Raw genomic sequence first — 15744 nt, forward strand, 5'->3', positions numbered from 1 at the left:
TTAAACATGTTAAACTCAATCAAATTTGAAAGATTGAAAATCAGTGCCAGGACTAGTATTCTGAAAGTCGAAATTTACACAAGTTACGATAGTCTCCTACTTGTTACATTTTGCGATCACGTTAAAAGGCCCAGGCCCAACGTCCAACTTCACATGAGTCGAACCTAATGCAAATAATCAAAAACAATAGGTATTGCTTATTTGCATTAGGTTGGACTCATGTGAAGATCGACGTTTGTCCTGGGTCTTACAGTGACCTTGAGCTCGGTAAATAATGTTAATGCACAAAATATTTTGTCAACTAAAGAGCTTCAGTGAATGTTTAAGAATTGGTGTGAACAGACCACTTCCTATGCCCAATTTGAGTGTGAACAATATTTAAACTAAACAAAAAGCACTGATTGATTTAACTGAATACACAGAGTCTTGACAAGAAATTATCAACTCACCATCGTCTTTACATCAAGATCTTCCGTCTTCAATGGTTTTTAGTCTCCAGCTCTTACGCGGTATTTTTGTAGTCTGTAAAATAATCCAGAGAACAACGTAAGTGATTGTGTTCTTAGCACTATTCAGACGGGGCATTTAGGATCTTTTCAGACCGGGGGGGGGGGGGGGAAATTCCCCCTCCGTTACTTCCAGAATATTTAAGCAATCACAATGAAATTTGGAGGATAAATAGTACGTCCGAAAATCTATCTTACGTCAAGTGAGATAATGACGCAACATCACGTGACAATAACATCATGATATCAATGGTGGCCTGACCTTGCAAAAACGTCATGATAATTGTTTAATGGTTGTTTGGCTAAGGACGGGTAGGACAGTAGTGGCCTAAAACTTGATGAAAAAGTCTGGCAGACATTTTCAAACGACAGAAAAGAAGATGACTTAGAAATCATTGATAATGTTTTTTACACCTTGGAGAATAAGAATAAAATTGTCTTTCTTTTGTTGTTTAGACGTTATTTTGTTGATCACTGAGTGCAACCTCATAATTCTATCATAGTTTACGCAAAAACTAGACTTAAAGGACTTATCGTGATACTGACCCTTTAGCACCCCATTATGGCCCCCGTGAGTACCCCATTATGGCCCCCGTGAGCACCCCATTATGGCCCCCGTGAGTACCCCATTATGGCCCCCGTGAGTACCCCATTATGGCCCCCGTGAGTACCCCATTATGGCCCCCGTGAGTACCCCATTATGGCCCCCGTGAGCACCCCATTATGGCCCCCGTGAGTACCCCATTATGGTCCCCGTGAGCACCCCATTATGGCCCCCGTGAGCACCCCATTATGGTCCCCGTGAGCACCCCATTATGGCCCCCGTGAGTACCCCATTATGGTTTCTAAGAATGACGTTTGGTTACAAAATAGTAAACGGGCCGGTTGTGTTGTTTTCCACCACCCCCCCTGCATACTAAGAAATTTTAGGCGTAACTGCCCTAGCTTATGTTAATGCACACCTGACTCTCAATCCGGGAATCGATCTCGACAACACATATCAAAATGGCGGACATCAAGTCCTTTTGCTAGCCTCCTTGCAATTTTCTGCGCCTTCCCTCATCGTGCAACTTTTTCTAACTTAGCTTGGGCTTCATCGTGTAATCAATGGAATTATTGTATAAAAGATATAGATGATACAAGAAAAAGAACAAGAATAATTGTTACCTGAAGAATTCGTCCAAGACATATCATGAATATGGATGACCACCATGCACGAACCTCAGTGGATTGGTTTCTGCTCTGTTAAAGAAAAAAGGATCAGAAAAACATGTGAGATTTAAAACGACGCAATTAATTTGCAAGCTTTACAAAGAAACTGTTTTAATATATTTTGGTTATCCAAGCAGGTTTTTCAATCCTCTTGCTTTGCAAGGAATATCAACTTCACACACAGTAAATTATTACAAAGACACGTTTTACAATTAATGCAGTCAAATATCCCCAAAAATTACCCCCCCCCCCACCCCCCCTTAAAAGAAAAATAAACCGGCCCTTTAAACGTCAGATAGACAAATTATTTAAAAACAAAAGTAATTTCAAGCTTTTTTTAGTAATCGGGAAATTTTGGCCGGTACATGTGAAATGCGCAAATGAATAACCAAGGCGTTTAAAAATTCAAATTGGAGGCGAACTCTAAATGGGGTTGACTGCAGTACGACAATAAAAAAGCCTATCGATTTATTACAAACTTGTAGTAAAACGTTTTACTAACTCTTTTGCGCAATTTGTTTCCCACAATCGCTAGATTGACGGAAATACTTTGTCATTGTGATCATAATTTGTTATACTGCCGTATATAATTCAAATTACAAGTTACAAGTGGCAAATACTGATCCAACATACCATAGTTTTTCCTAGTTTTTTAACACGCTTTCCAAGCGACTGTCAACTAAAATACCTCAACAAAATACATGAGTTTTATAGTTTCTTACCTTGAAGAGGACTTAAGGAACATTTACTATAAGCACATGCGGCATCGGTGTCCAAACGAAGCATGTGCTTGCGAGACTTCGTTGAAATGAAAGTCTTGTCCAATTATTTGAGTTTCGTTACAGCTCCATGGGATGACACTCCCAAATTAAGCCCGCACGATGCTTTTCCGTAGCAATTAGCGTGGAAAAGGAGAGTTTTCTGCTTGTAATTATTAACATGGATGGCAAACGTCCGACATCAAGAACGCCACATGGCAAATAGTTTATCACATGTATAATTTACAATTTAAATTTTTGAGTGTCGTTTTAATGCGACCATTTGATTGGTTCTCTTCGCATTATAATCAAATGTGGAACATTTGAAATTTTTAAAACGTGCCCGGTGTATTGAAATAAACAGGAGTCTCAGGGCCTCTTTATATGAGCCCGGTACAGGGGCTGTCTCGGTTACCGGGACAAATTTATTCCACTTTCGAAAACCGTGATAAGGTCTATTTCAGCCCGATTGACTGGATAAAATTAAAGAAACGACACCATAAAAGCGACACATACAGCTGCATCGTTCAATTAACGCTTTTTTTTATTAAGGTATTGGAAATTAACGCGAATGGAAGGGAAAATTACTTCCCAATTAAGGAAATTAACGCGAAAGAGGGGGTAACATTTCAAAATGAAGGAAATAAACGCGATGTACACATCACGAACAAGTTAATTTCAACACTTGTTGGCGTATAGTCTTAACGCAAACAATGTTCATGATACTTTTTCCACTTCGAGCGTTCTTCGCAGTATCAGTATAGCGGCAGATGTCCACCCTCATAAAATAATGATTTTCCCTTTGAGTCAAGAACGTCTGGACTGCAACAAGAAACTGGGGCCAAAATAATGGAAATTAAGGTCATGGAAATTAACGTTAACAAAAAATAAACGCGACTTAATTAATGTGAACTTTTGAAATTCGAGTTAATTTTATGACGCGTTAATTTCCTATAATAAGGGAATTACTTTTTGAAGTCGAAGTAGCAATTATCGTGTAAATGTAAATGGCCGAGGAAGGTGCAAGTGCTTTGACGAAACACAACTCAAGAAACTTGTTTTTTCACTGTTATCCACAACATGTATTTAGGGACGGACCATTATTTTCTTGGAGGGGGGAGATGAAACATGCCTCTGCAAACTTTGTTTTAGTTTATGCACCTCTGCAAACATTTTTTTTTCGAAATTCTTACTATTTTTTGTTTTACATATCGTTTTTGCAAACAATTTATTTTGTCTTTCCAGGCCCTGCAAACAATTCTTTTCAATATTTTTCATCCCCCCCCCCTCCAAAAAAATAATGGTCCGTCCCTTAATCACACACAACGTTTACTAGGTTGTAACACTGCATAACATCTGGTTGACACTACATAGCAATTACTTTACAACATTTACAGTACTTTAACTTACCAAGAGAGGATCGCGAAAAGAGGGGGCAACATTTCAAAATGAAGGAAATTAACGCGATGTACACAGCACGAACATGTTAATTTCAACACTTGTTGGCGTATAGTCTTAACGCAAACAATGTTCATGATACTTTTTCCACTTCGAGCGTTCTTCGCAGTTATCAGTATAGTGGCAGATGTCCACCCTCATAAAATAATGATTTTTCCTTTGAGTCAAGAACGTCTCGACTGCAACAAGAAACTGGGGCCAAAATAATGGAGCGATATCTGTCTTATCTAGCTTTCTTTTAATTTGACGTTGCCGCTTTCCGTTTGTGCCCCACATAAATAAATTGGTAACTTGAACCGAAACATTTGAACACACATTTTTCATTTTCTGCCTTGGCTGGCTGACTTCCATTGTTTCTCTATGAGTGTGATGGACTGGGTTTCTAGAAGACAACCGCTGACCTATCAAACCTATTCCCCAGGAATCCTCGGGTCCTTTGACTAAAATGAGGGCAAAATGCATCTGGGACGCTTTGGACGCGATAAATAAAGTCAAATTGTGCTTTTTAACACAATATAATACAAATAATCAGTCGAAATCCAAAATAATGCTAGCAGTGCTTTTTGGGATAAAATGTAGAAAAGAAGACCACGTGACACAAGCAAACCCACACACAAATAAATAAATAAACAAATCCCTCAGTCGACGCCAACGTGCGGGCTTTGCCCCTACAAAAACGGCTGCGGATTTCACAGCAATCGCCTGGCGTACCCGAAGGAGTTCTTTGCTTCTGTTTAATTGTTTCCGATTTTTGCTGGCGGTCAAATTCGCCGCCAGGAGTGGCTACCAAATCGCGTTGTGCTCCTTCAAAGGAGCTACTTGATAAGCCGAGCATCTTAAAAAAATGGACATTTGTTTTAAGATTTGTCTTTGGTAATCCGTCTTCTTAACCAGAGTCTGGACCATTCATTTTTACTCGTGAATGCATAATGAACGAGTATAGTGGGAAAAGTGAGCCATCCGTCCATCCGTCCATCCGTCCATCCGTCCTTCCTTCCATCGTTGTTAACATTATGCAAATTAGGTATGCTCACGGGCGCTTTCTAAATTTCGTTTCCCTCGGCTGTGGATAAAAATACAGCTTTACAAAGGTATCATTTCAAAGAAATAAGTGTAGAAAATACTTCACCCTGTAAATGAGAAACAATCGTTTCCCAAACGATGAAATATTGCCTTTTCGTATATAATAATCGCGAACATTCGGAAACGATAACCAGTGACTTTATGTATGTGTTATTAAAAGACTGGGAAGGTTAAATCACGGCACGATTTAATAAAGGATAATCAGTAAAAGAGTAACGAAACTCTATACAAGACAGATATGTATATAATATCCGTGAAAAAAAAAATAAGAAGAAAAAAGATTTTAGCCACAGGGTATGAGAGTCGATCCCGGGTCACACGCTTCAGAACGCAGAGCAGTATCACTGAGCCATCGGTTTACTGAGCAATTATAATGATGAAAAAAGTAATTCTTATACCTAAGCAACCTGTTATATGTTCACCCTCTTTAAATAAAGTTGATTAATATTATTAATCACTATAATGAATATTTTCCATCGATACTATACTGTTCAAAGGAATCTAACGCATTCACGAGTAGGTCATAGACCTCTTTGATTATTTTCAGTTTATTTTTACTTAACTTTGGTGTTTTCCTACTTAAAAAAATTACATTACTATTTTGAGGTTTCCTTCAATTTTATATTTTTTATCCATTCCAATAAGTGACTTAAAGTGACGTGACATAGGCCGCCCTTTTAATGGATGCACGCAAGAAGCAAAGACGAAGATTTTTGTATGTCCAACCCCTCGTCCTGGTCAAGGTAAGTAGGGAGCAGGTTAAGTAGGGATTGCTTGCCAGGGTGAAATATGGCGGAAGATGATTGCTTTCCAGGCCGCTACTGGAAGGTCTACCTTGAGCCCTGACGAACTGGACAAAAGGGGCGGTGGTGAAGCTTTATGGGCAAATTATCCGTTTAGTAGGTGAGACTGATTACAGAACTTTACACGAAAACCTCTAAATTTTGGCAAGAACGAATAAGGGGAAGCGTTTCTCCGAGGCATATTACGTATTTGCCAAGCCTGGAAGGAAGCAGCTTCGATTCGCTGATTCCCCTTCTCGCGGCTGTGCAAGACAACTACCAGATTTGTAACATGGAATGTGATGACAATGTACATGAAGCTAGGAAGGAGCACAGATTACGGAGGAAATGTGAACATATACATAGTAGCTAATATAATGGGACCCTATTTCTCTCAGGATCATTACGGGAAGATTTTATACCACAGATAAGGTATCGATAGTCTAATGCTGCGCTCCAACAAATGATACAGAGCAGGATTCCAAGATCTGACTTCTACCAAAGACAACAAGCAAGCCAGAAGGGGATTGTTAGTACTGCATACCGCATTTTATATAATGCCAAGCCGGTCGGTGGCGACAATGCTGGGCGGGATAATGAAAGACAATGGAGAATTGTTAGTGATTTTTGCAACTTTAACAACCCTGCGGAAGCGTCTACCCTCGCAGAAGGGACCACAAACCATCTTAAGTAGCACTGGAGTACATGCTGAGGAACCAAATAGACGACATGTGCATCGGCCCTAGGTTCCAAAGATCGCTTTCAGATGAGAAGTCAAGCAGGAGAGTTGATGCATGCTGCATCACACCACCACCCACCAGGTAACTAACCCCAAGTTCTAACCCCTTACCCTTTTATATACCTTTTTAAGAATGGACAATTTTCGGCATACAGCTGAAAAAAGGTACCCTTCAATACCTAACAGACATTGGACCTAGGCAAGCCACAGGAAAAACTTAGATCTACTCCATCAACTTTGCCCTCCTAAAAAGATACCATAACTTACCAGGATGCTTGATGTTTGTTATCCCCCATGCTCTTCCTTATTGCCATAGTCTGGATACCCTTATATAAATAAACTCTTGAAAGACCAGACTTTAGTATACCTAAGTTTGATATAGTTACCCTTTTCGGGCGGCGCCTCCCTTTTTTGCCTGTTTTGGGGAAAACCCCCCCCCCGGGGGGGGGGGGGGGGACACTGACAACCACACTGGAAGACCTGGTCTTCATAGATGACCTGACACTGAGCTGATGACACATACTTTGCAAAACATGAACAAGAAACAAAACAGAGGTGATGAGAATTAATTATAGGAAAGATGATTCAAGTGTAAACTTGAATGGAGAACCAATATAAGTCCTTACCTTGGATGCATGGTGGACAGTGGTGGTAGGAGCGATGTAACGGCGAGAGTAGGGAAAGCAAGGGCAGCCTTCATCTGTCTCAAATAAACCCAGTCTGGAGGTCAAAAGTTATAGATAGTACGATTAGCTACGCATCTTCAACACACACGTCATGGTAATGTTCCTGTATGGTTCCGGAAACCTGGAGAACAACCAAACCAACACAAGATGCAGACTTTTGTGAACAAGTGACTTCGTATAATCCTTAAAATCCACTGACCAGATATCATCCAAATGAAGACTTTCGGAGAGCAATAGGGCAAGAGAAAATGAAGCTCCAGATCAAAGGAAGACCATGAAAGCAGTAGCTGGGACACAATCTTCGCAAAGCAAACAACAGCATCACCAAAGCTTGCCTCCCACGCAGTCGTTTTTAGGGGCGATCGTGTCGAGGAGTGAAACACGATCGCCCCTAAAAACGACGAGGCTACACCAAAGCAGGCCTATCCCGCCACATAAAAACACTGGGCTCACCCTCGGACCTCGGTGTAATAACCTGTGAAACTCACAAGAGACGTAACAGTAATTAGCAGGAAAACAAAAGCTTTAAAACAAAAAAAAAATTCACAACTTTTTATACCGAGTTAAAACCATGAACCATTAACACTGTCTCGAACTGACCTCTCCTTGACAGCCATATTTTGGGGTTCTAATGTTTGCTTACGGGAGGTTTAGCTGTCATTCCTTGATTATTTACAAACTGGTCAGCACTGTAATGCAGACATCAATATTTATTTCTAGTTTTGTGGTAATAAATATTGATATCTATATTCATATGACTTAACTTGCTCAGTTTCACCTGTCTAACTCGTTGTTAAAGTTGAAGCTCTAGTACTCAACAGATTTGGTTGTTAATTGCTCGAAATGGCTGTAGAGTTAGAAGAATTGCCTCCTCCAGATCCTAAGGAAAACAATCAGAAAAAGAAACGACCGATTGCCTGTTTTTTAGTGGTAGCCCTAGGAATCCTTTGTCTGGTTCTATTGTTGTTGGTAATTCTCACGTTCGCTCTTCGCATCCATTGTCCTAACGGCGACTTGGAAAATGAACCGCAAACACCTTTACCTGAAGAAATTACGACAGAAGACAATCTAGTCCACTTCATTCATGTTTCCGACATCAACCTGGATTTGAAATACAACAGCTCAATTTCAAGGAGTGATTTTTGCCATTTTAATGAAGCGGTCAAAACCTGCCGAGTTTGGTGCACCTTATGGGCGAATTGGTTGCGACACTCCAGTGTTGTTACTCAACAGCAGTTTAGAGGCAATGAAAAATGTCAGCAGTGGGAAGAATTTGGAATTTGTTCTGATCTCTGGTAAGTCTTAAATGATTAACATTGTTATTTGTTATTATTTTTTTTTTACATCATAATGATATCAAAAAGGCAGTTCGAGTATGTTGAGAGGGCCCGCATAAATTTTAAATTCAAACGTTATTTTAGTATGTTTTGAGCTCTGGTAAGTCTTCAACAATTAACATTGTTATTCGTTATTATTGTATTTTTTCATACTTATATCAAAAAGGCACTTCAAGCTTGTTGGATGGGCTCGCATAAATTTAAAATTCAAACATTATTTATAAGAAAGGATCGGAACGACTGGGCTAAAACCAACACTTACATAGACCATTCTCATATTGTAAAATGGAATTAATTTTAAAAGACAGAAGAATTTTTTTTTAATTTTTAAATGAATTGTGCGACTATTGAAATGTTGTGTAATAATCAACTGTCAGGAGTCAACCATGAAAATTCCTTTACTTATTTGACTGTTGTCAATGGATATCGCCGTTACAACTTTTTTATGAGTTTATTCATTTCATTCTTTAAGTATTATCATCTCACTTACATGTACCTGCTATCTCGTCAAGAGAGGTCCTCTTGTATGCAAATAAGAAATATTTCACTTCATGATTCGTCACTGAGGCCATCCCAATAAAATGTTTCGTTTCCCATCAGCCGACCGACCCTTTTTTTTCGAAATGTAAAAAAAAATTCAGATTCACTAGTCGAAGAGGCAAGTACTTTAATTTACAAGCACACGATCTTGTTTTATTAACAACAATTGGTATGATGTGATGCCCTTGTCTTTAATCAACATCGATACTAAGTTTTTCAAAGGCTGTTTCGTGCCAAGGGCATTAACGATTGTTCCAACATTCTCAACGAGATCGACTGAAACAAAATCTTTCGGTTCTGCATCTGGCTTCTTAAATGAACCCAGACCCCTTAACGTGTTTATTCTTTTTTTGACTGACCGACCGACCGACCCACCATCACAAGAGACGGGGCGATGGTAAACGAAACATTTTATTGGGATGGCCTGACAAAAAAAACAGTCAGAACATTTTTCAACTCGTTATCCATAGTCCGAGTTTTTCTTAACTATCAACGCGATTTTTGAACAGCAATCCTTGATCCTATTTGCTTCGCTATCTTTTTTGCGGTTCCTTTACTTTTCTATACCGGTAAACTTCTATTTGAGTTTTCCTTCGGTATTGAAATAATTTAGAACAATAGAATACTTGTTAAAACGTAACTCAACTCTCTTAGGCTGTTCGAGTAAAGACTAGAAGTGCCCAAATGGACAAGTGTACATTCAGTCCATCTTTCGAAGGTTTGTCGCAGTGTTCTTGCGTGTGAAAGCTTGCCAAGAAAGTTCGAAACATGCGTTATGCTAGCAATCAGCCAAGATGGAAATTGGCAATAATATTTTATAAAATTATATCTTGAAAGCCATGCAAAATTGACAAAAAAGACGCTAGGCGAGTACTTCATAACAAATAACAACGTTGTAAGATAATCGCTGTCTGACTAAATAAACTTAGTATAAATATAAATTGTTGCGTTTTTTCATTAGGAAATGTTACATATGTTAATTTTGAAATAAGCGTGTTATTACAAAACCCTTTGTTGAGAAAACGAACTTTGCAGCACATGTTCTGACAACTACTTTTCAACGCGCGTCATGTTCAATTCCGTCCTAGGGGAAATGAAAATGAGCAGCAATAATTGCTTCTACATTTTAATGGTCTTTTAGTTCGGAAAATTCGATTTCAATAAAAAGAGCTGGTGTTTTGGTATTTAATTATATGCTTAAAAATTGTAGCATCAATAATGCGTTTTCTAACACTCGCGCGGGGCTCTATTTAAGCTTTGTAGACAATGTGTTGGTACTGACATATAATGGAACGGTTGAAAGATAGAGAAGATATTATATAAAAAAATTCTTCAATACCTTATTGTAACCTTATACGCATGATATTATTTTCTCATTATTTTTGCTTATATATTTCTATGCTTTGCAGGGAATTTATCACCACACGTAGTAATTCCTGATAAACAGCGCATTCTTCAAGGAATCGTTGCGACCGCCAATAACACGCATGCATTTTTTCCTGATATTCCGGTATTTCCTGTTCTTGGTTTAAATGATTTTCTGGTTCCATATATCTTGCCGAACTCCAGTGACTGGTACGAGACCGTGTTGTCTTACTGGGCACCGTTGATTGTTTGTGATGGCTGCCCAGTCGATGTTAACGAACCGACAACTATGGCCGTGTTGAAGAAAACCTTCTTAGAGGGTGGTTACTACAATGCAAGTATTGCAGGTATAGAGCGGTCCCCAGCAACTGAGTGTCGTAAAACCAAAACCAAGCAATCACTCTGGCCAATCACAAAGGACGCAAACAATTCAGTGAACCGGATTGTATACAAATCGGTCGGCGTGAAGAGCGAGAAAACGGGTATGGGAGAGTCACGATTGGTTTTGGTTTTACTTTTGATTGGTTGAAAATGTGGCGCGAGCTTTTTAAACCAATCACTAAGCGTAGTTATGCAAAACGGTTAACCAATTTACTGTCTACACTTAAGTGAAAACCGCTCCATTGTTGTGGTTAATTATAATAATTTCTTCGAAAATTAGTTTCCGATATGACTCTGTTAACTCTTAACAGACTGGTAGGGAGGGGATGGAATCTGTCCCACGAAATTTAAAGCTTTTGTAAACATTAAAAGCAAAGCTTTGCTTTTAGTATTTAAGAAAACCTCACCAAACGTCTTAACTTGACCTTAGATATATTGAAGATATTTGATATGAATTTTCATTTTTCATAAAAATTGCTGTTTTCATGACAACCATATTTTGACAGAGACGTTTTCCATAATTTTGAATTTTTCTGTTTTTCAGTGACAATTTTTATCTTTCTTGTAGTAACGTTTACTAGTATTCTTGGGTCATCTTAGCTTCCTTTTATTGGTTTTGGCCATCGCTACAAATTAAAATATAATGTAATCCCGATTTATAGAATCTCCTAGGGAAACGAAAAGTAGTTCCAGAAATCGAGGGTAAAGTTGGAGTGTTCGAGTGAGAGAAAAAAGTACAAGGGCAATGACTTTTAGTTCGAATTATCGGAAAGTTCGATAAATCAGTACCACGACCTCTGGTCAATATTGCCCAGTACGGCCCTTGTGCCCGGTTAGTAAGAGGTAAGTATCCAGGGCTGAGTCAACATGTCTGTTCTGTAACTAATGCTGTTGTGACCCAAATTTTGATCTGTAGACGGGAAAATGGTTTTAATCGTTTTAAATACCATCTACTGGCACTACAGAAGCCACCGAGATAACCCAAAAGTCAACGAAACGGCGTTACGGCAGATCTCTTGGTTAGAAAACCAACTCGAGTCTGCTAAAGAACAAGGAAAGAAGGTGCTGATAGCGAGTCACATTCCACCAGGGTAAGTGATTTGTTAAAGTTTTAATAAAATAATGTTCGTTCTTTGACATATTTTTGATGCTAGAGCATCGAGCGTTTCTATTCCAGTATAACTTTTACTCCCAACACTTGGCACTTTTAACCAGACCAGACTGAGCTGTATTGACCGCGCAGTGCGAATAAGTGTGCAGTAAGCGCTTGTATTCCATTTCATATCACACCCTACTCAGTATCTGCTTCGGGTGCGTGAACATTTCATAAAAATCATAACAACAGTTTATTCCAAAAACTATTCTCAATTCTGACAGAGGGCATGCACAATTCATATAACCCTATGTCAGACCACAATGTCAAAATCTATACGCTATTTTATGACATCCATCAATCAAGGAGGAAAAAAAAACATCGTATAGTGTTAGTGAAGAAATTATTCAACATGACTCGAGCGTGGGACAAAGAAAAATTCTGAGTCCCCGACGGGAATCGAACCCATGGCCTCCCAGATACCGGTGGGGGCCCTCAACCACCCGGCCTACGAGGAATCTTGTTGGCCGGGCCTTTTTTTTGTTTATTTATTGCCCCCCCCCCCCCTTACTCTTAGAATAACCAAAAAGAAAAAATTGTTCGTACATGCTTGCCTTACACGTTTTAAACGTTAGTAGTCTCAGATAATAAAATTTAACTTTTGATTTTCAGAATGGACATTGCTGAACATGAACCATTCTGGCTGCCTATCTATACCAAACAGTATCTGGACCTGGTAGCTGGCAAGTATAACACTGTCGTAGTCGGTAAGATTCTATCTCACGGCTTAACAATTTATTTGCAATTTGATTACCGACGCTATCACTTGCTGCAGTCTTAGTAAAAAGTAGTTGACGCATTGGCTTCGCCTAGCAGTTATATAATATAGTCTATGGCAAATTGACCATTATTTTTTTTAATTTTTATCGCATTCCGTCAAAATATCCCCTCTCCCACATCCAATGTTGTACGATTGTAGCAAAGGGCTTACAAAAACAAACTACAGCATTGATAGGGGGGAGGAGGGGGGGGGGTTGAAAAAGAGGGGCGAAAGTGTGAAATTGGACCAAATAACAATAAAGTGGGCCCTAAAATGGCAATGTGTCAACATTTTTGACACTTATTGTAGTCTTTTTTAACCAAATTATATTATTAATATCGGAAAGGATAGCATCAGCGCCCTCTTTTGTCTTTTGTTTCGTTGAAGTCGATTTTGTTCTCCTTCATCATTCACGACCACCTGAATGCACTTGTAGGGCAATTATTTGGTCACATGCACAAAGATGACTTCAGACTTCAGCTGCTTGACCCGGTCAAAGACTCTTCAGATATCAAGAAATCTTTTGCCTTGCTTGCTCCTTCCCTCAGCCCGGACTATAACAGCAATCCAGCCTTCAGAATAATGTCGTTGGATAAAGAAACACTTTCCTTTGTTGATTATAACCAATACTACATGGACTTGGACCCAGGTAGAGAATTAAGCAGTATGAAAAGAACTATATTTTGATATACGTGGTTTAAAATTGTCTTATGTTTGAATGTGTCTGAGATATTATTTTGTTATTTTAAAAGCCATAGAAGTATTCACTGTGTCCCATCAGAAACCCATGGGTTTCTAGTCCCATCCATGATAGGTTAAGCGCAGTGGCCTAATGGATAGTTTCCAAGACGTCGGATCGAGCGGTCTGGATTCAAGTCCTGACCGGGGTCACTGCGTTCTTGGACAACACACTTTACTCTCACAGTACCTCTCTCCACCCAGGTGAATAAATGGGTACCGGCGAATTTACTGCTGGGGGTAACCCTGCGAACTGGGGACTAGCATCTCATCCAGGGGGGATAGCCATACTTCTAGCCGCCTAATGCCACAGAAACCGAAAGCTCCGAAGCAGCGAAGGTTATGAGCCACTGGCTTAAAAGGCTATACTACTACATGCGGTATTTATATAACATGAGGTTGCCAGGCTAGCCTGCGAATAAAGCCGCCTCTTATTGCTCGAAGAAGAGAGGCTAGGCTAGTGCCAGGCAGGAAAAATCAAATTTTACGGATTTTGACTCATATTAGACTAATCTTTGAAGATGAACGCAATCGCCTTCAAAACGTGTTTTTTATATGTTGCATTATTTTTTATTAATACAAATTCTTCTTTTTAGTATTCTCCGTTCCTGTGTGGCAGACGGACTACATCTTCAGCAAGAAATATCCTTCAGCCAACAAGTTTCTTGATGCTGACAGGATCGATGAACTCAACCGGGGGTTACTAAACAACAGAAATGATGTGTTCTGGAAAGCGTATGCATTCTCAAGACAAGTTAACTTCTGGCCTGATCGCCATCCCAGAGCTGTCCTCTACTGCGCCATGCGATATGTTTTCAAACAAGATTATGAGAAGTGTCTTTTAAAACTTCATTTTTCTGATTTTGTTACAACGAAGCCGACGTAATGTATCAGTCAAATCCAAGGGCACACTCCCCCCGAACCAAAACATAGCAACTTGATACAAATGTCCACAAGAAACTAATAAACACTAATAAAATAATTATTAACCCCTTAATATCATTTGCAACACACGTGGGAGGCCTGGTGGCCTATTGGTTAGTGCGCTGGATTCCGGATCGAGCGGTCCCAGGTTCGAGCCCTGCCCGGGGCATTTCATTATGTTCTTGGAAAAAGCACTGTACTCTCATATAGTACCTCTCCCTATCCAGATGTACCGGCGAATTTAACGTGGGGTTCATCCTGCGATGGACTTGCATCCCATCCAGGGGGGAGTAGAAGTCGTTCAATGCTATCGTACTGAAACCGGGACAGCACTGGCCTGATGGGTCACTAGGCTCGAATGCAGAATACACTTTTTTATTTCTTATGCCCGGGGCGGGGATGCGCACTTGGGGGGGGGGGGGGGGGGGTACTCTTGGACTTGACTGATACACAAGGCTAACACTATTTGACGCTGCGTTTGCTTAAATAAAGCATTGTTGAATGTTTGTTGCAGCCCTGAAGTTGTATGTTTTATATACATGTGAACACAGCCATAAACCCAACGATCTACTGCATGCCTCAATACGATACCCAATCACTTTATGGTAAGCAATACCCTGGCCTCAAAAGTATGTTCTGTGGGGTGACAATTATTATCGAAGCTTATTGTTGTTGTTGTTGTTGTTGTCCATCAGCGTCCTGTTTGTCACGACTCTTATAGTGCCCATGAAATGTGTTTTCTTTTTCTCCTCTGGAAATCATTTTTATTAATTTTCACTCCTTGGGTATAATGATCTGTGTAAAAAAAACCCAAAATATATTCATTTCAAATAGACACTTTTAGTCCGATGACAAAATTATCGGTGCATCATTTTGGCATAGCATCCAGGCGTTATACACTGGAAGCACAGAAAACAGTCTCCTCTATATCTGTATTGCTCCATGTAGCACTCTTCACCTTAGAATGCTGCCTTTATACCACGATTTTCTATTGCTCATTAATATTTCTCTTCTGCGTCGGAAGTGATCTATGCTGCAACACAAAAGCCGATATTAAAATTGGCTGCTGCCATTTTGACTGCTTCAGGTAACCAGTCAGGTTTCGGAAGGCAATTTTGAGTGTATATCGCACAAGAACGTAGATGTCTGTTTTACGACAAAAATTGCATACATACATACATACTTTATTTGATGAGTAGGTTGGGTAAAAAGGCAGCCAAAGGGCTGATGTGGACCTACTATATGGAATGATAGGAGTTTTTTTAGGTGTGAAACGGGCTTTACTTGTTGTAACTGTTTGAGTTTGTGAATTTGTTAAGAGG

The 15744-nt window shown here is 39.6% G+C and overlaps 1 protein-coding gene and 1 pseudogene across 2 annotated transcripts in view; both read left to right on the forward strand.

Annotated features, from left to right (window-relative positions):
* The window catches only part of LOC144638606 (transient receptor potential cation channel subfamily A member 1-like), a 141110-nt pseudogene that overhangs the window by 99663 nt on the left and 25703 nt on the right, over positions 1–15744 (forward strand). The window lies entirely within an intron of this gene.
* Positions 8068–14384, forward strand: LOC144639007 (sphingomyelinase phosphodiesterase C-like). The gene is made up of 8 exons (XM_078498273.1): positions 8068–8519; positions 9034–9085; positions 9756–9819; positions 10511–10813; positions 11764–11938; positions 12613–12707; positions 13197–13409; positions 14095–14384. The coding sequence occupies exons 1-8, from the start codon at positions 8068–8070 to the stop codon at positions 14382–14384; spliced, it is 1644 nt and encodes a 547-aa protein (XP_078354399.1).

Source organism: Oculina patagonica, chromosome 14 (genome assembly GCF_052425735.1).
Source record: "Oculina patagonica isolate OP01 chromosome 14, crgOcupat, whole genome shotgun sequence".
NCBI classification, from domain to species: domain Eukaryota; kingdom Metazoa; phylum Cnidaria; class Anthozoa; order Scleractinia; family Oculinidae; genus Oculina; species Oculina patagonica.

What these genes read in the sequence shown, in the direction of transcription:
- LOC144639007 (XM_078498273.1), top strand. Translation starts at nt 8,068, where the DNA reads ATGGCTGTAGAGTTAGAAGAATTGCCTCCTCCAGATCCTAAGGAAAAC. An exon ending in GGAATTTGTTCTGATCTCTG is followed by an intron (nt 8,520 to 9,033) that starts GTAAGTCTTAAA and finishes TCATTCTTTAAG; the next exon opens with TATTATCATCTCACTTACAT. An exon ending in CTACAATGCAAGTATTGCAG is followed by an intron (nt 10,814 to 11,763) that starts GTATAGAGCGGT and finishes TTTGATCTGTAG; the next exon opens with ACGGGAAAATGGTTTTAATC.